This window comes from Lepidochelys kempii, chromosome 5 (genome assembly GCF_965140285.1).
Source record: "Lepidochelys kempii isolate rLepKem1 chromosome 5, rLepKem1.hap1, whole genome shotgun sequence".
Classification (NCBI taxonomy): Eukaryota; Metazoa; Chordata; order Testudines; family Cheloniidae; genus Lepidochelys; species Lepidochelys kempii.
Genome location: NC_136384.1, coordinates 26,906,402 through 26,929,613, shown reverse-complemented (window position 1 = coordinate 26,929,613; position 23,212 = coordinate 26,906,402). Strand labels below are relative to the sequence as shown.

Below are 23,212 nucleotides of genomic sequence, written 5' to 3'. Positions count from 1 at the left end.
ACCTACCTCCTCGACTAGCAAGGACAGTACCATCATAGGAAAACGTCAAGCATGAAGTTTCAGTGCCAGGAGCATGTGCCTGCCTGCAGTGGAACTTTGTATGAACCTGTTTGTCAAGAAAATAACATATATAAAAACTTTGTTACTTCCAGACTGAATATACTTATGTCCTTACAACATTAAGCATTCTTTATTATATTTCCTGCCTTTTTTTTTTTTTTTTAGAAAACCATTTTCGAGTCAAGGAGGGGAAAAAAGTACACATTTCTATAATCTTTTAAAAATGTTCCTTTTGCATTATAGATTATGACGATGATGATAATGATTTTAAAGGCACATTTTAACTTTTTACTATATTTCATTTTATAGTACAGGAAAACAATTACACATCTACATACAATCAATACCCACATGTAACTCACATTGTTCAGAAATAAAAGACTGTGATTAAAATATTTTTTATTACAAGACACTCAGTTCTCATCACTCCTATAGCAGGTTTACAGTTTAGAAATGTCAAAATGCATTATAAATATTTTGGATAAGACTTAAAGGAGGACTGGGAGAATTTCTTTTGCCAAATTTAGAATCTGCCAAAGCTCATAGATTATAGATTTAGAATAAAACTCAAATATTCTGAGGTTTGAGTTCCATTTTGCACCTGCAAAACTCAAGTTTGGGAATGCTGTATATTTTTGTTTTTTAACTATATTCCCCTGACAGTCCTAGAAAAAGGGGCAGGAATTACTTTTATACATGAATCTTTTGCTTGCATAGAACAGACTTTTATTTAACCAAGACAATCCGCTTTTGTCTTGAAATGTCCTTATATTAAAAAAGGAAAAATATTTTGTGAAATTCAAAACACGTTCTGTGAAACCTCAAACTACAAAAAGTTGTACAGGTTTCACAAAACCCAGGTTCTCCCTTCCTTGCTTAAAACAAAGGTCCAAACTATTAAAGATACCAAAGCACTTTTCACAAATTTACGTTCCACTTAATTAACTTCCCCGGATCTTTCATTTAGAAAATGCATCCTTCTTTATTTTCTGTCCTTAAATGTTGTGTACAGATATACTCTGTTAAAGAAAAATTACTTGCTACCCAGACGAAGCTGCATTTCTGATATTCTTGGAGCTTGTCTACACAAACATATAGTTTGCAGCAAACTGGGATGTAAATCTACTCTCCACTAGAATGCTGCATTAATTGTCCATGTGGATCCACTGATATACACTAACAATTCCTTAGTGTGTTTTGATCTAACCTGCTTTGAAATGGGTCTAGATCAGTGTTTCTCAGATGCGGCAACCATGGCCACATGTAGCCACCAGGGACTTTTCTTGCAGGCACAGCCTTCTGGGTGGTTATTGGTGGGGAGGTGGGGGACGGGGCAAAGCAGAGGCCCCTCTCTGGACGCACAAATGCTGGAAGAGCAGGCAGCAGGTGAGTTCCCCACTTTCCCAGAGGCGGTGGGGGTCAGGCTTCAGCCCTGGGGTGGCAGGTGGAAGGCTCCAGCCACAGGGCTTTGGGCTCCATTCCCCGAGCTCACCACCCCTCCCATCACCTCTGGCCTCCACTGCCTCCCCTAGTGCCCCATTGCCCCGGCTCCTGCTGCCTCCATACCCACCTCCCCATCCAGGGCTCAGTTTGTCCCCGGGATTGCCAGGGCTGAGTATGTCTTCAGTGAAAAGTGATATCTGTATGTTTGTTAATAAATATCACTTTTCACAGCAGACTTAGTAGCTAGCAAGTCTAAAAAAAAGCAACAGAAACAATAAGAAAAAAGACAAGAACGTGCAAAGCACCTTATTTGTGTTTCTATTCTGTTTAGGTCCAGTAAAGAACAGAGACAACTGTACATTATTTTTATTATTGATTCTCCAAAAAAAATCCTACATAAATAAATTACAATGATTTGGACATGTATATGTGCATATTCATTTGTTTTTCCTAAAGTTAATTAAGTATTTTAGGAAAAATTGTTAGAGCGGCCACCAGCAAGAGCTGATATCCGCACTCTGAGGCCACCAGAACATTTGTTGTGAGAACCCCTGGTCTAAATCAAAGTGCACAAAGAAACTGTTGGTGGGTGTGAGCAGGGTCTACATGACCAGATAGTGTGAACCAGGCTAGTGTGTGGTAGATTCACACCCAAACTGGTCATAAACTAAGTGTTCACGTAGAAAAGAGCTTGAATACAGTTCATGTAAGATGACAAAAGTAATTCTTACATGTGCATGTTTTTAAATCCTTCAGTATGGAAGATTCCATAGATAAATTTAATCGTAGGCAGCTAGAATTAAGGTTGTCTGCCACTTCCTACTATAAGACCTGTTTTCACTTGCTTACAATTCTGCCAAACTTTAACCATTTGGGTTAAAATTCTTCATGTTGGACGTCTGCCTCAGGCTGAATTTTTTTAAAAAAAATTCCAGCCAAAATAGTCTAGTTGTCTCCAACAACAAGGCTAGTGAGAAACAGTGTTTTGAACATGATAAAAGATTCTTGAAACCTTTTCTCTGAAATACTTTAGTGTGCCTATACATTGGAGCAGGTGCTTGAAATTTGATGGACGGTAGCCTATGTGTCAGGTCTACTATACCTTTTGCTATCCTTGTGAAAATCCACTCAAATGTGGCCAAGTTATAAGCCCTTAAAAAACTACACTTTTGCATATGCTCAGTAGAGACTTCAATTTTAACAGTTAAAATCTAAGATTCCACACAGTGAGAGACCATGATCCAACCCATGACGGTGGGAGCTCAGATTCCTGTAATTGCAACTCCTGGCTGATCTGAGTCAGGATGGGGCAAGATACTGGACCTGACAGCAGGTTCTCTCCTGTGCTCTCAATGATCCCTTTACTCCTTGATGGCACCCAGTTAGCGTGGAGGAGAAAGCTGTCTGATTTGAATATAGTGGGGACAAAAGACCAGGATGAGGGAAAGGGAATCTAGTTAGACTGGGATTGGAGGTAGAGAGTGAAACTGTGACTGGGAGTTGGAGGGAAAGGACATTGGGACTGATTGGGCAATGAGACTGGGAGCTGTTTGTGAGGTGGAGACTGAGATCCAACAGGCTAGGGGGATGAAACATTGAGGTTGGATGAGGAGCTGGAGGGAAGAAGGGAAAGACTGGGACCAGTTGGACAAGGAGACTCGGGCGAGGAGTAGGTGAACAGAAATGGGACCAGCTGGACAAGGAGACTGGGACAAAGAACCAGGAGGTATTTGTGGAGGGCGGAGACAGGGAGAGAGAAAATACTGAGATTGGATGAGGAGCCTGGAGACAGCAGCTAGGAGCTAGTTGGAGAAGAAAGAGAGACACTGGACAAAGACCCGGTAGTAAGGAACTGGGACTCGCTGGACAGGACGCTGGACAGAAGCAGTTCGACAGGAAGGGGAAACAAGGGCTGGCTGGGCAGGAGACTGGGATGAAAAGCCTCAGGAATAGAGACTGGGACTGGAAGGAAATTGAGACTGAGAAAAGGAGCCAGGGTTGAGGAAGAAAATAAAGTAAATACTAATGGAAACTGTGTGACCATGGGAGACTTTAACTTCCCAGATATAGACTGGAGGACGAGTGCTAGTAATAATAATAGGGCTCAGATTTTCCTAGATGCGATAGCTGATGGATTCCTTTATCAAGTAGTTGATGAACCGACTAGAGGGGATGCCATTTTAGATTTGGTTTTGGTGAGTAGTGAGGACCTCATAGAAGACATGGTCGTAGCGGATAATCTTGGCTCAAGTGATCATGAGCTAATTCAGTTCAAACTGAACAGAAGGATTAATAAAAATAAATCTGAAGCTAGGGTTTTTGACTTCAAAAGGGCTGACTTTCAAAAATTAAGGAAATTAGTTAGGGAAGTGGATTGGACTGAAGAATTTATGGATCTAAAGGTAGAGGAGGCCTGGGATTATTTTAAATCAAAGCTGCAGAAGCTATCGGAAGCCTGCATCCCAAGTAAGGGGAAAAAATTCATAGGCAGGAGTTGTAGACCAAGCTGGATGAGCAAGCATCTCAGAGAGGTGATTAAGAAAAAGGAGAACGCATATAGGGAGTGGAAGAAGGGAGGGATCAGCAAGGAAAGCTACCTTATTGAGGTCAGAACATGTAGGGATAAAGTGAGACAGGCTAAAAGTCAAGTAGAGTTGGACCATGCAAAGGGAATTAAAACCAATAGTAAAAGGTTCTATAGTCATATCAATAAGAAGAAAACAAAGAAAGAAGAAGTGGGACCGCTAAACACTGGGGATGGAGTGGAGGTCAAGGATAATCTAGGCATGGCCCAATATCTAAACAAATACTTTGCCTCAGTCTTTAATAAGACTAAAGAGGATCTTAGGGATAATGGTAGCATGACAAATGGGAATGAGGATATAGAGGTAGACATTACCATATTTGAGGTAGAAGCGAAATTCAAACAGCTTAATGGGACTAAATCAGGGGGCCCAGATAATCTTCACCGTATGATTTGAGAATTGTTAACATAGTTCCTATTTTTAAGAAAGGGAAAAAAAGTGATCTGGGTAATTATAGGCCTGTTAGTTTGACATCTGTAGTATGCAAGGTCTTGGAAAAAATTTTGAAAGAGAAGGTAGTTAAGGACATTGAAGTCAATGGTAAATGGGACAAAATACAACATGGTTTTACAAAAGGTAGATCATGCCAAACCAACCTGATCTCCTTTTTTGAGAAAGTAACAGATTTTTTAGACAAAGGAAACACAGTGGATCTAATTTATCTAGATTTTAGTAAGGCATTTGATACCGTGCCACATGGGGAATTATTAGTTAAATTGGATAAGATGGGGATCAATAGGAAAATTGAAAGGTGGATAAGGAATTGGTTAAAGGGGAGACTACAACGGGTCCTACTGAAAGGTGAACTGTCAGGCTGGAGGGAGGTTACCAGTGGAGTTCCTCAAGGATCGGTTTTGGGACCAATCTTATTTAATCTTTTTATTACTGACCTTGGCACAAAAAGTGGGAGTGTGCTAATAAAGTTTGCGGATGATACAAAGCTGGGAGGTACTGCCAATTTAGAGAAGGACAGGAATACCCTACAGGAGGATCTGGATGACCTTGTAAACTGGAGTAATAGTAATAGGATGAAATTTAATAGTGAGAAGTGTAAGGTCATGCATTTAGGGATTAATGACAAGAATTTTAGTTATAAGCTAGGGAGGCATCAATTAGAAGTAACGGAGGAGGAAAAGGACCTTGGAGTATTGGTTGATCATAGGATGACTATGAGCCGCCAATGTGATATGGCTGTGAAAAAAGCTAATGCAGTCTTGGGATGCATCAGGAGAGGTATTTCCAGTAGGGATAAAGAGGTTTTAGTACCGTTATACAAGGCACTGGTGAGACCTCACCTGGAATACCGTGTGCAGTTCTGGTCTCCCATGTTTAAGAAGGATGAATTCAAACTGGAATAGGTACAGAGAAGGGCTACTAGGATGATCCGAGGAATGGAAAACTTGTCTTATGAAAGGAGACTCAGGGAGCTTGGCTTGTTTAGCCTAACTAAAAGAAGGTTGAGGGGAGATATGATTGCTCTCTATAAATATATCAGAGGGATAAATACTGGAGAGGGAGAGGAATTATTTAAGCTCAGTACCAATGTGGACACAAGAACAAATGGATATAAACTGGCCACTAGGAAATTTAGACTAGAAATTAGACGAAGGTTTTTAACCATCAGAGGAGTGAAGTTTTAGAATAGCCTTCCGAGGGAAGCAGTGGGGGCAAAAGATCTATCTGGCTTTAAGATTAAACTCAATAAGTTTATGGAGGAGATGGTATGATGGGATAACATGGTTTTGGTAATTAAATATTCATGGTAAATAGGCCCAATGGCCTGTGATGGGCTATTGGATGGGGTGAGATCCAAGTTACCCAGGAAAGAATTTTCTGTAGTATCTGGCTGATGAATCTTGCCCATATGCTCAGGGTTTAGCTGATCGACATATTTGGGGTCGGGAAGGAATTTTCCTCCAGGGCAGATTGGAAGAGGCCCTGGAGGCTTTTTGCCTTCCTCTGTAGCATGGGGCACGGGTCACTTGCTGGAGGATTCTCTGCTCCTTGAAGTCTTTAAACTATGATTTGAGGACTTCAATAGCACAGATATAGGCGTGAGGCTTTTTTTGTAGGAGTGGTGGGTGAAATTCTGTGGCCTGCGTTGTGCAGGAGGTCAGACTAGATGATCATAATGGTCCCTTCTGACCTAAATATCTATGAATCTAAGAGACAGGCCTGGAAGAGACAGATTGGAGGGGACAGGGCAGAAGGGTCTCTACCCACTAGAGCACACTCCCCTCTGCAGCCTATAGCAGAACCCAATATTCCTCAGTGTCTCAATTTCTCTGCTGTCAGCAATTATCGTGGAACCGACTGGCAAAGTGTGTGTCTCATCCCCTTCTAGCGCTAGTTCACATACAGGATGACGATCTACTATTGCTATCAGTTACTCTGTTAGCTCAACTGGCAGAGGTCTGTGCAGTGGACCTAAGTTTCCAACCCTCCTGAGGACCCATGTGGGTGACAATACAATGCCACATGATGCAATTTCTGTTTGATCACTTTGCTTTTAAAAAGCTAGGTTATTACACACAACAAACTACATTAAAAACATTACTAAAGTTTTAAAGTCAAGCACTCAAAAGTTAGGAAATGTAACAATTAAGGTTGTCTGTAGAATGGTCTCCGTGCCTCAGCTCCCCATCTGTAAAATGGGATAGAATGGTCTCCGTGCCTCAGCTCCCCATCTGTAAAATGGGGATAGTAACACCCCTATCACCTCACAGGGCTGGGGAGAAGACAATTAATGTTTGCGAAGCACACAAACACTTTAATGATGAGCAACATAGAAAAGCCTATGAGGAAATTCAATAATTCTGTCTTCCAGGTTTAAACAGCATGGAGTAAATAAGGCCTAGGGCCACACATTGAAAAACTGAAGAACTGTTCATTAAATTAGCACCATCCATCCTGTGCACTGAATGAGGCAGTGGTTCTGTGGGAAAAAAAATAACATGATTTTATGCAATTAAAGACTGAATCATAATGCATACGCACAAGTAGGATAAATTAGGTTCCACAGGCAACCTTGATTCTGACATTTCCAAACTTTTAGAGAGTTTGACTTTGCAAACTAATAATAATTTCTTTTAACGTAGTTTTCCGTGTGTAATATACTATATTTACAAATTAAGGGCCCAGATATTCACACAGGTAAAGTTGCTCATTTGCTCAGCTTTTTGCAGGATTGAGTCCTAAATATTGCCTAAAATGTGACGGAAATGCACGTACATCTTAGACGTACACATAAAGAAAGCTTGGGAAATTATGTAAATTTTTCTTATACTACTTGGAAACTGAATAGTGTAACCTAAGTTTAATCAATGCACTTAGGAAGCACATTTAAAATTGTCACTTCTAAATTAATATACTTATTCTGGACACTACACATTGAGCAGATTTTAAATGAGAACTACAAGTTTTTGTTGGTGCAATTCTTAAACACCCAAACACATATTTTATGACATCAGCTACAAAAAGGTTGTTTTCAGAATGTGTGATAATATATTTGAGATGCGCTGTGAATTATTCTCGGAAATGAATATCCTTCAATATTTATTAAATATTACCACGTAATTTAAAATGCTTTATTTTGTGTTTGCAAAATACCATGGATACTTACAAATAAATTAACCATAACCAAATGACCATCACACCAAACTGATATGGAATTTAACCATTGTGACAAAGCTCTGTCTTTCTCTCCGTGGGTCCCGCATTTCCTGGTGGATTTCGCTAACCTCAGAGGCTCACTGTGACCCTCCATGTAACCCTTCTCTCTCTAGAGACAAGGGTCACAGTCTACTGAGCCATTTTCATCATAAGCCAGTGAGGGAGGTGAGGAGAAGCTATCCTCCCTTGCACAGTCTCTGTTGTCTCCCAGTCTCAGTGATTAATCGGGGGTGGGGGCCAAAGGAGGGAGCCCGGGCCCGCCTTCTACTCCGGGCTCCAGCCCAGGGACCCTAATAGTATCAGCTATGGTAGCTGACCTTTTAGAAACATGACACGTACAATTCCCTGGGCTACTTCCCCACAGCAGCCCCCACTTCCTCAGGCTCCACTTCACCCTTATCTCAGGGCTTCCTTCCTTGTGCCTGATATGGTGTGCATTGCTCAGTCTCTCCAACAGCACAACTTCCTCCCACAGCTCCTGACATCCACCCCGACCTGACTGAGAGGCTTTTAACTAGTTTCAGCAGCCAGTCCCTGATTGGCTTCAGGTGTCTCAATCAACCTAGCATTCTCCCTGCCTTCTGGAAAGTTCTTAATTGGCCCCAGGTGTCTTAATTGACCTGGAGCAGCTGCCATTTAACTTATCCTGGTACCAGGGATTTGTTTAGCCTGGAGCAAATATATCTATCTCCCACTACTTTTCTATAGCCATCTGGCCTTCCCCGTCACACCATTTAAAAGAATCTGGCCTAACCTAGATCTTGCACCCTCAAAATTTCCACTAAATGAATGTAGGATCTAGATTCTTCTGAGTAAAACATTTATACTACTGCAAATTTAATTGGTCAATTAAACTGAATCTTTCAGCACTGGAAGAGCAACCCTTGATATTTAGCTGAGGGCTCCCAGATTTAGACACATTTATTTGTATTTAATCACAGAAGTTAAACCAGAAAGCCTATGTGCCTGGGGATACTTACAAGTTTTTCCTTTTACAAGCTAACATATCGTTGAAAATGGGAAGGGGGAAAAAGTTAGCATATATGGTATCTTAAGTTTGAATATTTAAAAAAGTAGCAATTTTCAACAAACCTGCCCAGCCTAAAGGTTTTAGGATCCCACATAAAATAAGGCTGCACCCTGAAAATGATATAAAATCTACAATGGGGTTCTGCATTTCTCTTTCAAAACTAATTTGCTCAGTTTCTCAGTAAAAAGATTGTTTTTTTGTAACTGCAAAGTCACCCTCAATATATTACTCTACTGAAGAAAATAACCCTGAATTGTAATACTAAATCTCCCATGAAATCTGTATGGTATAGGATAAAAACACGCAAAAGATTTCACAGTGGGAGGCCAGATTTCATGGTCCATGACACGTTTTTCATGGCCGTGAATTTGGTAGGGTCCTAATCATAGCACACGCAGCCCCAGGGAGGGCACGGGGGTTCAGGAGCAAGGGACAGAGAGTGGAGCAGGGACCAAGCAGCTGCCCTTCAAGGAAGGGGAACAGCAGAGCTCCTGGCTCAGCATGGCTGTGGGAGAGGGGTAAGGATCCCCCAACATCCTGACAGCTAGGAGCTGCCTCCTGCCTGTCAGCTTTTGGTCCCGGCTCTGGGCAAGCTCCATGCAGCAAGGAGGAGTTGGAGCAGGAGCCGCTGCCACCACGAAAGGAGCAGAAACAGGGAGCATGCTTGGCTAGGCAGTAATGGTGCTTCCAGCTGCTGCGCTGGCTTCCTGCAGCACTGCTCCTCCACCGCTGGGAACTCTGGGATATATCCAGAGAACTTTCTGGACCTGAGTCAAGCTGGGGTCCAGGAAAGCAATAGGGTGCAGACCCCAGGTCCCAGCTTAACATGGGCTTGGATCCTCCAGCCCTGCGGGGTCCTGGGACCCTAGGTTTGAGCCCTTGATTAGCACTATTGATGTATGGATGGAAGGGGGTTAGGGTTGAGCCCAGGCTCCAGCCTGGACTTATCTTACTGCGTAGACATACTCAAAGAGAACATAAAGTTGGAAATTAGTGAACAATAAAGGGAAAAGTCAGCTTGCGTGGAACATAGGGGGGTAAAAGGGTATATAGGGGAGAGGTCAGAGATGTAGGTAGGGGAATAACTGTGTATGGTTGTGTGTTTGCAGCTGGAATATAGCAGAATATTGCAAAATATTAATAAGTAATCTCTTCTTGCGGCAGTTCTATAATTCAATAAGAGATTAGCACAGTAAAAAACTTCCTCAGTGTCTTACAGGCCCCACTTTCTACACCATTCACCTCAAATTTAATGTCTCTGTTTTTAAAATAGCTTCAAAATGTTAGGCACAAAAAGAAAAAGGGGAAAAAACCTTGGCTAGAACAAATCTGTTGTGTTAAAAAAAGCATTAGAAACTTGGAAAATCATCAACTAACTGAAACGTATCCTTGAAATATGGTCAAAAGTTCAAAAGTCTCATTTATTTTTTGTATCATTGTGTTAATCTGAAGGTGCCTTGAATTTCTGAAGTATAACATAACTTTATATGCATCACCATGTCTAGCTCCTTCCTTCTAGGATTGACAAATGTGTTTTATTTGGGATAGTGGTTTTTTACAATGTGAATCCCTGTTCCCTTGCTTCTGGATAGAGACAACTTATTTGTGGGAAACAGCTTTTTCAATGCCTGGTCATCTCCTGTCTTCATTATACTCCAACCATCATCTCCTCCTCTCCGACTTCAGTACTTCCAATGTTGTTCCCCTTCAATCCATCCAAACTTTGTGCACAGAATATATTCCTTACTTGCTGCTCTGATCATGTTGCTTCCCTTTTTGAATCCTCTCTGGCTTCCTCTTACTTTTTAATTTCATTATCATCTTAAAACTCTGCAAAAGTGTGCTCCTGCCTATGTTGCTGCTCTCACTTCGCCCTGTTATCCCATCTCTCATTTTTGATACCTCATTGGAACTTCCTCCTTTGCTTATGTACCAGCTATGCTCCCTGTCTCCTTGCCGATTATTCCTTAATGCACATGTCAACCACAAGGCCAATTGACTCTAATTTGCTGAACAAGTGTGTTTTGGTGTGCTACAGAACACACAAAGCTTGTCTCATTAAATGTAGCCTCTAGTTATCTGGTGCATTACATGCTTGAATTATCATGGCTTTTTTAAATTGTAACCTCCCTCGGGTAGGGATCTGCGTCTTATTCTCTGTTTTCTACAGTGCTGAAAACACTGTTGGCGTTCAGTAAACTATCATAGCATATTTTGGCCTTATCCATTGATTTATTTACACCTAATCTGTTCATAAATTAGAGCAAGGTTTACCTTGTATTCTATGAATAGTTCATTCATTCTGATCATGATATATGGTATGAAACCTTTAAAATGTCATGTGGAAGTCATAAAGACATCCTCCGTGGACCCCAGAATTCTTTTGCTAGGACTAATATTAAATACTTTCAGAAGGAAAGAATGTGTTACTGTAGATTTTGCTGAAATGTGCTAAAGCTGTCACTATTGTCAAATATTTGGGGACTTGACATGACATGAACTGTCTATATAACACAAATGGCACTCCACAATGATGGGTAGATTTAGGCTTAGGTAACTGAGTGTATAGGTGTGTGTTTATGAAGCAATTTGGTGATACTTTTTAAAACTAAGGGCTGGGGGAAAGCCAACAGGTGCGAAGGAGCACATGGTTTGGATATATCTTAAGGGAGGATCTATAAGTGGAGATTCCCTATGTCCTAATAAGGAAGAGAGGATGTAAGATGATAAAATGCAGGTAGGATCTGATGAGAAGCAGTCAAAAGAAAAAAAGTCCCATTCAATTACATCATGTAATGGCAGACAACTAAAAAGTGACAAGTTTTTCAAGTGCTTATATACCAATGCTAGAAGGCTAAATAATAAGATGGGCGAACGAGAGTGCCTCATATTAAATGAGAATATTGATATAATAGATATCACAGAAACTTGGTGGAATGAAGATAATCAATGGGACACAGTAATACCAGGGTACAAAATATATTGGAAGGACAGAACAAGTTGTGCTGATGGGGGGGTGGCACTATATGTGGAAAAAAAGCATAGAATCAAATGAAGTAAAATCTTAAATGAACCAAACTGTACCATAGAATCACTCTGGATAGTAATTCCATGCTTGAATAATAAGAATATTGCAGTAGGGATATATTACAGACCACCTGATCAGGATGGTGATAGTGACTTTGAAATGCTCAAGGAGATTAGAGAATCATTAAGAAAGGATAATAAGACAGAAAATATTTTATTGCCTCTATATAAATCCATGGTACACCCATATCTTGAATACTGCATACATGTGGTTGCCCCATCTCAAAAAAGATATATTGGAATTGGAAAATGGTCAGAAAAGGGCAACCAAAATGATTAGGGGTATGGAACAGCTGCCGTATGAGGAGAGATTAATAAGTCTGGGACTTTTCAGCTTGGAAAAGAGGTGACTAAGGGGGGATATGATAGAGGTCTATAAAATCATGACTGGTGTGGAGAAAGTAAATAAGGAAGTGTTATTTACTCCTCATAACACAAGAACTAGGGGTCACCAAATGAAATTAATAAGCAGCAGGTTTACAACAAACAAAAGGAAGTATTTTTTCACACAACTTACAGTCAACCTGTGGAATTACTTTCCAGAGGATGTTGTGAAGGCCAAGACTATAACAGGGTTCAAAAAAGAACTAGATAAATTCATGGAGGATAGGTCCATCAATGGCTATTAGCCAGTATGGTGTCCGTAGCCTGTGTTTGCCAGAAGCTGAGTATGGGTGAGAGGGGATGGATCACTTGATGATTACCTGTTCTGTTCATTGCCTCTGGGCCACTTGGCATTGACATTGTCCAGAAGACAGGATACTGGGCTAGATGGACCTTTGGTCTGACCCAGTATGGCCGTTCTTATGATCTAAATTCACCCCCATTCACTAATTGGCCACTAATTTGTTCGCTTAAAGGAAAGACATAAAACAAGAGTTAATGCACAATGTTCAGAAACTGATTGAGAGAGAGGGAGAGAACTGGAATTTTAGCTGTAAATGCAAGCAGTAATGTTAGTGTAAAAAAAAAAAAAGTTTTGCGAATGATTAGTAAACAAGATTAGGCTATAGTTAAATATGTTAGGAGGCCAGAGGCCAAAGAGTTATTTTCCTTGAAAACTGCATCAACTGTTCCCAGTGTCTGCAAAAACTTTTTGTTCAACCTTCAATCACTTTTAGAGTACTTGATTTAGTATTACAATTCAGGGTTATTTTCTTCAGTAGAGTAATATATTGAGGGTGACTTTGCAGTTAGAAAAACAATCTTTTTACTGAGAAACTGAGCAAATTAGTTTTGAAAGAGAAATGCAGAACCCCATTGTAGATTTTATATCATTTTCAGGGTGCAGCCTTATTTTATGTGGGATCCTAAAACCTTTAGGCTGGACAGGTTTGTTGAAAATTGCTACTTTTTAAAATATTTATATTAAATGTGTTTCATTTAATAAATGTGCTGCTGTATTCTGCAGTATTTGTAGCTTTTGAATAGTTACAAGATGTTCTCATTCTGCGGTGACAAAGATATAAATTATGGGGGCAAAGAAAGGAAATGTGGTACCTGAAAAAAGCTGTCACAGTTCACAATGAATGGTGATCACATCCAGAGAGACTTGGCAATGTAATCAGAACTGTGATCACAACTGACACAAAGCCAAGATATATCCTCAGTCAGAGGGGAACAATAGTTTTGCCATATCTTCCAATTTCTTTTTCAAACGTACCAGTATCACCTATGTTTTATTTGGATGAAGACATATTAATCTTGCTCTCATCCATGCCTCAATCTCTGCAAACTCTGGGAAAGATATTTAATTGTATTATCTACCTCTATCTCCAACTCCCAATACTGGACATGGTTATGTCTGTTAGATTAAAGAGCCATGTGGTATCTTCTTCCTAGGTAAGTTGTTACAGACCAGGGTGGGCAAACTTTTTGGCCTGACAGCCACATCAGATTTCCAAAATTGTATGGAGGGCTGATTAGGGGAGGCTGTGCCGCCCCAAACAGCCAGGCGTGGCCCGGCCCTCACCCTCTATCTGACCTCCACTGCTTCTTACCCCCTGACGGCCTGCCCCGGGACCCCTGTCCCATCCAACCCTTCCTGTCCCCTGACCGCCCCTGGACCCCCTGCCCCTGGCTGCCCCCTTGCCACCCCATCCAACCCCTCCTCTCATTCCTGATTGCCCCCCCCGTCCCCGGGACCCCTGTCCCATCCAACCACCCCTTCTCCTTGACCACCCATGGAACTCCTGTCCCTGATGGCCCCCCTCTCCTTCCTGACTGCCCCTCTGGGACCCCTGCCCCCATTCAACCCCCCCTGTTCCCTGCCCTCTGACTGCCCTGACCCCATCCACACCCCCACCCTCTGACCACCACCCCGAACTCCCCTGTCCTCTATCCAACCCCTGCTTCCTGCCCCCTGACCGCACTGCCTGGAGCACCGGTGGCTGGCGGCGCTACAGCCATGCTGCCCAGAGCACCAGGACAGGCAGCCGTGCCACCTGGCTGGAGCCAGCCATGCCACCGCACAGCACAGAGCACCGGGTCAGGGCGCGGCTCTGCAGCTGCGCTGCCTGGCAAGAGCTCACAGCCCCGCCGCCCAGAGGATTGCGCTGGTGGTGCAGTGAGCTGAGGCTGCAGGGGAGGGGGAACGGCAGGAGAGGGGCCGAGGGCTAGCCTCTGCGCCTGGAGCTCAGGGGCCGGGTAGAAGGGTCCTGTGGGTCGGAGGTGGCTCGCGGTCCACAGTTTGCTTCCCTTCAGTAACCTAAATATACTAAACTCCTTAAGTCTCTGTAATGTGTGCTTACCACATCTTGAATTATTCTTCTAGCCCTTTTCTGAACTCTTCAATTTTTCAACATCCTTTTTAAATGGTGGAAGCAGACATTATTCCAGAAGCGGTCTCACCAATGCCAAACAAGATTCATGAAACTTTAGGTCTTAGAGTTTATCCATGATTATTTCACCCTTCTCTGCAATCCTATTTTCCCTTTCAAACATGTTTTCAAGCATTATTAGCACGTTTAAGATTCCTTTGTACAATTTTTCCTACTTCTGTGATCATTGGTTATGAACATTGTGATATTTCGTTATCCACTGTGTATAGATCATTTTTTCAATTGTACTAAATGTCTGTGTATTTTTTCATTGTTTCCATTTTTCTAATTTCTTTGCCAAAATCACAGTCATGTGTCCTCCTATACCCAGTAACAGTAGTTTATACATTTTATATAGACATTCCAGTAGTGAATTTCCACACTGCCATATTATAGTAGCATTTCTGAATAGTACTGAATACAGATATTTCTTTAATCTACAGCTTTTTCAAGCAGCAGTGAGAAAATATAATGTGGGAAACAATCCTGCATGAGCAAAAGAATCGATGATGTAACAGATCTTTTATCATCCTTAATTTCAATAATTGCATCTTTATATTGCCCGGTGGTGAGGAACCCTACTGCCATATTATGAAGCTCTTTCACAAAGATTTATTTCAATGCTAAAAAATTTAAGAACCATATGTGAAAAGCTTGATCTCATGAATTCTCAATTTTGAGAGGAGAGGCGGTTAATCATTTTTTTAAAACAGAGACTAACTGTAACAATTCACAGGCTGGTATAACCAAACAGGAAGTGAAAGACCTCTGGCCCTTTTCTCCATTGAAAGTGATGTAAGAAGCTGATTCACATAAATTAAATTATTTTATCTAAAGGTCTCAGGGAAGACAATTGGGCTAAAATACCTGAAACACTTGATTAAATGGAGTTGCAGACAAAGAGGGCAAGTCAACTGGATGGCCAGTGTTACAAAAGGCTGTGATCTAGGACACACTGACAAGAATGCCTTTTGCCTTTGCTTTGTCATCCATCTACTGATTTCTCACAGACAGAATTAACTATACCAAATAGTTTCAAACTATTTAAAATGAATCAATCAAGAGAAACTTCAAAAATCCTATTTTGGGAACATGGGTTCTCAATAGTATTGCAAAATATTCTCCTAACAGTTTTAAAAATTAAGTCTCCTCTGAACCTCTGGCTGTACTGTCAAACTTTATATCTCAGACAACAGTCCTTTTTGGCCAACAAACAATGATAAATATCACTAATAAAAGAAAAGTTGCTGGACAGTACCTCCTTTTGGTTTTTACATTACATGTGGAAAATGTTCAAGCATACAAAAGCAATGTCCCTATGCTTTTTTTCATAAACTAGTAACTAACCCATGCCACTAAAATAACTTGCTTTGCTAGCCTTTTTGTGTGTCAACATTTAAGATATTTCCCCTTTCTAAATACCTGCGAAAAACATATTTCTTAGTCTAAGCTGGAAAACACTCTCTTGCCTCTCTCATTAAAAATATTGATTGCTTCCAAATAGACTTGCCCAGCTACTGTCAAAGGGTTGTGGGATTTGGTTTTTTCCTTCAAAAAAGAACTGACTGAACTATGATAGGTTTCTCTCATACGGAAATCTTGTTAAAACCTTATGCCTGACAAAATATTAACATTACTATAACACCACTGTTTCAGTCTGTAGGTCTCTCTAAATTTGCCCATGCAAACATAGCACTTACAAAAAACCTGAATAGCGTCATGTAAACTAGAAATATTCTTTTAACTATTTTCAGCAAGCAACAGCCATGGGCAAATTTTCAGAGGACATATAGAGAACCATAATGCAGCTGCCACAAAATTACTTCAACCATTATTCAAATGCCATTTCTCACAATCTTTGTAAGTCTTCATAGCCCACACACAAAACTGACACCCCATTTTAATAAGTCTAAAAGACACTGTAGTCTGAGTAATAATAAGCAGATATCTACATTAAACTACAGTGTCTGTGGTTAAATAAAAGATCTTAATCATGACCAAAAAATTACAGCTTTCAATTGATTTATCAGATGGCCAAGACAAATTAATATGATTTCCTGCTAGATAAGTGTTTAAAACTTACATGAATTCCACAAAGAGAAACACACATTTCTCCAAAAAAGGAACAGTAATGTTTGTTTTACTAATAATACTTCTGTGATTGTACACAGTATATCCTACTGGTTGGCACTGTGATCTACTAATTGTTTCATTTATTTGATTTTCCCAAGACAAGGGTGTGTGTGTGTGTGTGTGGAGTAAGGTTTGTATTTTGCAACACAATGAAATATTTAAATAAGTTGAGAGTGCATCCTGTTTATGAGGTAATCATGGTACACTCAGCTAAAACTAAAAGAACAAATGTTTTATCACAAATATTGTACAAGGAACATAACAGCAGCCATACTGGGTCAGACCAAAGGTCGATCTAGCCCAGTATCCTGTCTTCTGACAGTGGCCAATGCCAGGTGCCCCAGAGGGAATGAACAGAACATGTAATCATCAATTGATCCATCCACCCCCTGTCGCCCATTCTCAGCTTCTGGCAAACAGAGGCTGTTGGCTTTTATGAGCCCAGTTTACTTATCTGAAGCATACTCAGATTATTATACTACAATTTTTAAATATACAAATTTGAAACAAAAAATCTCTAAAAAACCAAACTGGGTTATCAGGATGCTAGAAAGTAAATTGCTGGGGAGGGTGGGAGTTGTTTTGTTTATTTAAAAATTAAGTAAGATTTTGTCCCATCTTTCTCCACTGCCCTGACTACAAGTCAGCAAAGCTCTTTCACCGAGAATATGTTGGGCCCAGTCCTACAATGAGAAGAGCTGCTAAGTGCACTCAACTTCCATTGCCTTAAACAGGCCTGAATGGTGCTTAGAACCTCATATGAGAAGCTCAGCACCTTCCAGGAGAACATCCTATTTTTATTTATATTGTGTTCCAACACTGAGTGGAGAGGGAAGCAGCTCATGAAATACACAAACAATGGAAATACAAACAGAAGAGAGTGAGAATCCTGTTAACTTATAGGGCAGGGGTCGGCAACCTTTCAGACGTGGTATGCCGAGTCTTCATTTATTCACTCTAATTTAAGGTTTCGCGTGCCAGTAATACATTTTAACATTTTTAGAAGGTCTCTTTCTATAAGTCTATAATATATAACTAAACTATTGTTGTATGTAAAGTAAATAAGATTTTAAAAATTTTTAAGAAGCTTCATTTAAAATTAAATTAAAATGCAGAGCCCCCCCGACTGGTGGCCAGGACCCAGGCAGTGCGAGTGTCACTGAAAATCAGCTTGCGTGCTGCCTTTGGTACGCATGCCATAGGTTGCCTACCCATTATAGGGCATGAAGGAGGAAGAAGGGAAATAAGTCAAGACGGTTTAGAATTAAACATTCTTTTTGGCAGTCTCTGTCACATTTATTTACCCGTTGGCATTTTTTCCCTCCTTCTCTTTCATGTTAATTTTAAAGTTTATGTTTCACCAGTGACCATTAACACACACAAATTTGAAAGCTATACATATACATTAGTGAAAACTGCAAAATCTCACAGTTATCTGCTGCAAATAATTTGTACTAATTATTATGAAGTTTACATACGAAAAAGCAGTAATTTCTGACTTCACCTTCATAAATTGTGACTCTGCAGTTACAAGTTGCAAACTGTGGAGCTGTTTTTTCCAAAATACAAAAAATTAGATTTTAATCATTCAAATTAGAGCAAATGTTTCTGCACATTGTTAAGCAATGGAAAGATATTCTGTCAAAACATATGGTTTCATTCAAATGTAAGGAAGTAAGCACTGCATTTGGTTTAATCTGGCGCTTACTTCAGAAACAGTCCCAGAGTCCTAAATAAATTGAGCAATTAACATTTTATGGCAACTTCTACGCACCAGACCTTGGGATCTTTCAGGGTAAGAGATATTTTGTAAAGCATCCTCCAGTTACATTAACATCTTTCAAATCAAGATCTCAGTGCCTCTGCAAGGTGCCGTTCTGGTGCACTAAAGTTCAATTTCCAATGGCATAATTTAGAACTGCTTGAGGGTGAGTGGGTAAATTTAAACCATTCCTTAATGACACTGCCTTCTATAAAGTTAAGAAAAACATACAGGATTTAGAGACTTTCTTACAACCCTCCTGCTGCATCAACTTAAATCTGGAGGTTTTATCCTGCCAGTTGCTCCATGCAGGTGGACCACTGTGCCCATCTGGTGTCCCACTGAAGTCAATGGAACGCCATATAGTACAGAGCACTTCCCACATGCAGCAGCTTGCAAGACTACAGCTGTAGACTGTAATTCCAGGAAGAGACTGTCTTTTAAACAGATTTACACAATACCCAGTATAATGGGGCCCTAATCCTGATTGAAGTCTGGGTGCAAGTATAACAAATGTTGATATTAATAAAACCACTGCAGCCACCAGAGTAGTGTCTGGCAAGATACTTTGAAGAGAATAATGCATGTTTCTGCACTTCAACACAAGATGCATCAGCACTACATTTAAGCTAAACAGGAGAAAGATAGATTACAACTTGTAATAAACAAGCCTTCTTAAAGATGTGCTTTGGTGTTTTACAGTACAATTTCTGAATAAGTATTTATGTTTTTTTAAAAATATTTGCATAAAATATTTGGGCTTTGCTGTGTATTTACGTTTTTTAACCTGAATTTTTTAGACTTGTACCATGCTATCTAATATGCTTGGAATGGCTTCCCAAAGATCTATTAGTCCTTCTTTCTCTCTCACTTCATTTAAATCATTATCTTTTTATTTATTATTAATAATACTGTGGCAATGCTAATATATCCCAATCAGTCTCCAGGGCCCACTGAGTTAGGGATTCTCCAAATACATAGCAAGAAACTGTATAATCTTCATTTATCTTGTCTCTGCAGATTATAGAATCATCATAGAATCTTCCCCAAAGGAAGGTGATGGGGGTGCCGGGTTTCTCCTCTACTGTTGCTTCCAAACCCTTCCTCCCTCCCCATTTCTTCCTTCCCTCCCACTCCCCGTCATCTACCACCCTCCTGGCTCCTCTCCACCCACCTTCCTCTCTGATTTTGAATTCCAGCTTTGCATCTTCCTCTCAGTTTTCCATATTCATGTTCAGTAACTTCAACTTCCCTCCTCATTTGAACTTCAGACTTAGGTCAACTCTCAAACTCAATAAAATAGCCACTCACTTGATTTGATCTTTACCAAACATTTCTCTCTCTGACCTCTCCACGGCTGTTTTCCCTTGCCCACCATCTGGTCCCTTTCAACACTGTCCATTTGTGCCCCTCCCTCTCTCCCCACCATCTGGTCTTTCCATGACTTCCAACTAATTGAAAATGAATTTTCTTCAACTCCCAGACCTCTTCTCCTTCTACTCTACTGACACATTTGATGATTCCCTTCATTCTACACTCTCCTCCACCCCCTCTCCCATTGCAAGGTTCCCCTGGCTGACCCAGCCCTGGATCACCCCTAAAACCATTTTTTTATTGCAAATCCTGTGACTTAGCTGACTTCCCATTCTACAAATCTGTTCTCTCCTCCTTCAGGCCAAACAATTCTACTTCATCATCCTGATTATCATACCTGTAATTCCAGCAACTTCTTTGCCACCTTCAACTCCCCCCTTAAATCCTCCCCCATTCCTGCACACATTCCCCTCTCTGCTCAGGATCTCAGACTTTTTCAAAGAGAATCATAGAATCATAGAATATCAGGGTTGGAAGGGACCCCAGAAGGTCATCTAGTCCAACCCCCTGCTCGAAGCAGGACCAATTCCCAGTTAAATCATCCCAGCCAGGGCTTTGTCAAGCCTGACCTTAAAAACCTCTAAGGAAGGAGATTCTACCACCTCCCTAGGTAACGCATTCCAGTGTTTCACCACCCTCTTAGTGAAAAAGTTTTTCCTAATATCCAATCTAAACCTCCCCCACTGCAACTTGAGACCATTACTCCTCGTTCTGTCATCTGCTACCATTGAGAACAGTCTAGAGCCATCCTCTTTGGAACCCCCTTTCAGGTAGTTGAAAGCAGCTATCAAATCCCCCCCCATTCTTCTCTTCTGCAGGCTAAACAATCCCAGCTCCCTCAGCCTCTCCTCATAAGTCATGTGTTCTAGACCCCTAATCATTTTTGCTGCCCTTCGCTGGACCCTCTCCAATTTATCCACATCCTTCTTGTAGTGTGGGGCCCAAAACTGGACACAGTACTCCAGATGAGGCCTCACCAATGTCGAATAGAGGGGAACGATCACGTCCCTCGATCTGCTCGCTATGCCCCTACTTATACATCCCAAAATGCCATTGGCCTTCTTGGCAACAAGAGCACACTGCTGACTCATATCCAGCTTCTCGTCCACTGTCACCCCTAGGTCCTTTTCTGCAGAACTGCTGCCTAGCCATTCAGTCCCTAGTCTGTAGCGGTGCATTGGATTCTTCCATCCTAAGTGCAGGACCCTGCACTTATCCTTATTGAACCTCATCACATTTCTTTTGGCCCAATCCACCAATTTGTCTAGGTCCTTCTGTATCCTATCCCTCCCCTCCAGCGTATCTACCACTCCTCCCAGTTTAGTATCATCCGCAAATTTGCTGAGAGTGCAATCCACACCATCCTCCAGATCATTTTTGAAGATATTGAACAAAACCGACCCTTGGGGCACTCCACTTGATACCGGCTGCCAACTAGACATGGAGCCATTGATCACTACCCGTTGAGCCCGACAATCTAGCCAGCTTTCTACCCACCTTATAGTGCATTCATCCAGCCCATACTTCCTTAACTTGCTGACAAGGATACTGTGGGAGACCGTGTCAAAAGCTTTGCTAAAGTCAAGAAACAATACATCCACTGCTTTCCCTTCATCCACAGAACCAGTAATCTCATCATAAAATGCGATTAGATTAGTCAGGCATGACCTTCCCTTGGTGAATCCATGCTGGCTGTTCCTGATCACTTTCCTCTCATGCAAGTGCTTCAGGATTGATTCTTTGAGGACCTGCTCCATGATTTTTCCAGGGACTGAGGTGAGGCTGACTGGCCTGTAGTTCCCAGGATCCTCCTTCTTCCCTTTTTTAAAGATTGGCACAACATTAGCCTTTTTCCAGTCATCCGGGACTTCCCCGGTTCGCCACGAGTTTTCAAAGATAATGGCCAATGGCTCTGCAATCACAGCCGCCAATTCCTTCAGCACTCTCGGATGCAACTCGTCCGGCCCCATGGACTTGTGCACATCCAGCTTTTCTAAATAGTCCCTAATCACCTCTATCTCCACAGAGGGCTGGCCATCTCTTCCCCATTTTGTGATGCCCAGCGCAGCAGTCTGGGAGCTGACCTTGTTAGTGAAAACAGAGGCAAAAAAAGCATTGAGTACATTAGCTTTTTCCACATCCTCTGTCACTAGGTTGCCTCCCTCATTCAGAACTGACAAGTTCTAACATGACGTACTTTCACCCCACCATCTCCATTCCTGTCCCTCCTATCACTCTCCTCCTACTCCCCGGCCCCCATCACCAATACTGAGGCTTCTTGTATTCTTTTCTCCTCTTCTAACCCCTCCATTTGCCCCCCCCCAATGACTCCATCCCATCCTGCCTCCTTATCTTCCTTGCCTCCACTCTCTCCCTCACCTTCTCCTCAATCTCTCACTCTTCTCAGACTCCTCTCCATTACAGAAAAATACTCTACCTACCTGACTCTTCAACTGTGGCCCTGTCTCCCTCTCTCCTTCACCTTCAAATCACTGCCTTGAGTTCCTCTCCTCCAATGTCATCCCTTCCCCTCTCCAATCTGGTTTCCACCTTGTCCACACCACTGAAACTGCTCTCAAAGTCTCAATGGACCTCTTCCTGGCCAAATCCCAGCACCTCTGCTTCATCCCCATTCTCTTTGGCCTTTCAGCAGCCTTTGAGACAGCCAACTACTATATACTTCTTGAAATCATGCCCTCCACTGGCTTTTGAGGCACCATCCTCTCCTGGGTCCTCCTCTGACCCATCTGATCACCTCTTCACTGTCTCCTTTGATGCATTCTTCTCTTCCTCTCTCCCAATTTCAGTGGGTGTCCACCATGGTTTGGGGCATCCTTAACCCTTGGCTCTTCTTTCTCCACGCCTTTATTTCTACATACTTTTATCCACAGGTATGACTTCAAATATCACCTTCATCTCAACAAATCACAAAATTAATTCCCCACTACAAATCTGTCACTCTCCATCCAATCCTGCATTTTGTCTTTCTGATATTTCCTTGTGGATGTCCAGCTGGCAATATAAGCTCACTGTGGCCAAAACTGAGCTTCTTTGCCCAGCCTTCATAACTTTCCTCTATTTCTCTATGACTATCAACAACACCCCATCCTCCCAGCCACTAAACCTGTAATCTGAACATCATCCTTGACTCAACCCTCACCCAAGATCCACACATTCAAGTCATATCCAAATCTTGTGCCTGTGCCTACATAATAGTTAAAAGATTAGACTTTTCCTGTCTGTTCAG

At 41.5% G+C, this 23,212-nt stretch overlaps 1 protein-coding gene across 3 annotated transcripts in view; it reads right to left on the bottom strand.

The window, feature by feature from the left end:
* WDR70 (WD repeat domain 70) overlaps positions 1 to 23,212 on the bottom strand; it is a 271,059-nt gene that overhangs the window by 65,185 nt on the left and 182,662 nt on the right. For all 3 annotated transcript variants that reach the window (XM_073343800.2, XM_073343799.2, XM_073343801.2), the window contains one exon: positions 7 to 106. In XM_073343800.2, the coding sequence (XP_073199901.2) occupies positions 7 to 106 (100 nt within the window). The remainder of the gene's footprint in view (positions 1 to 6; positions 107 to 23,212) is intronic.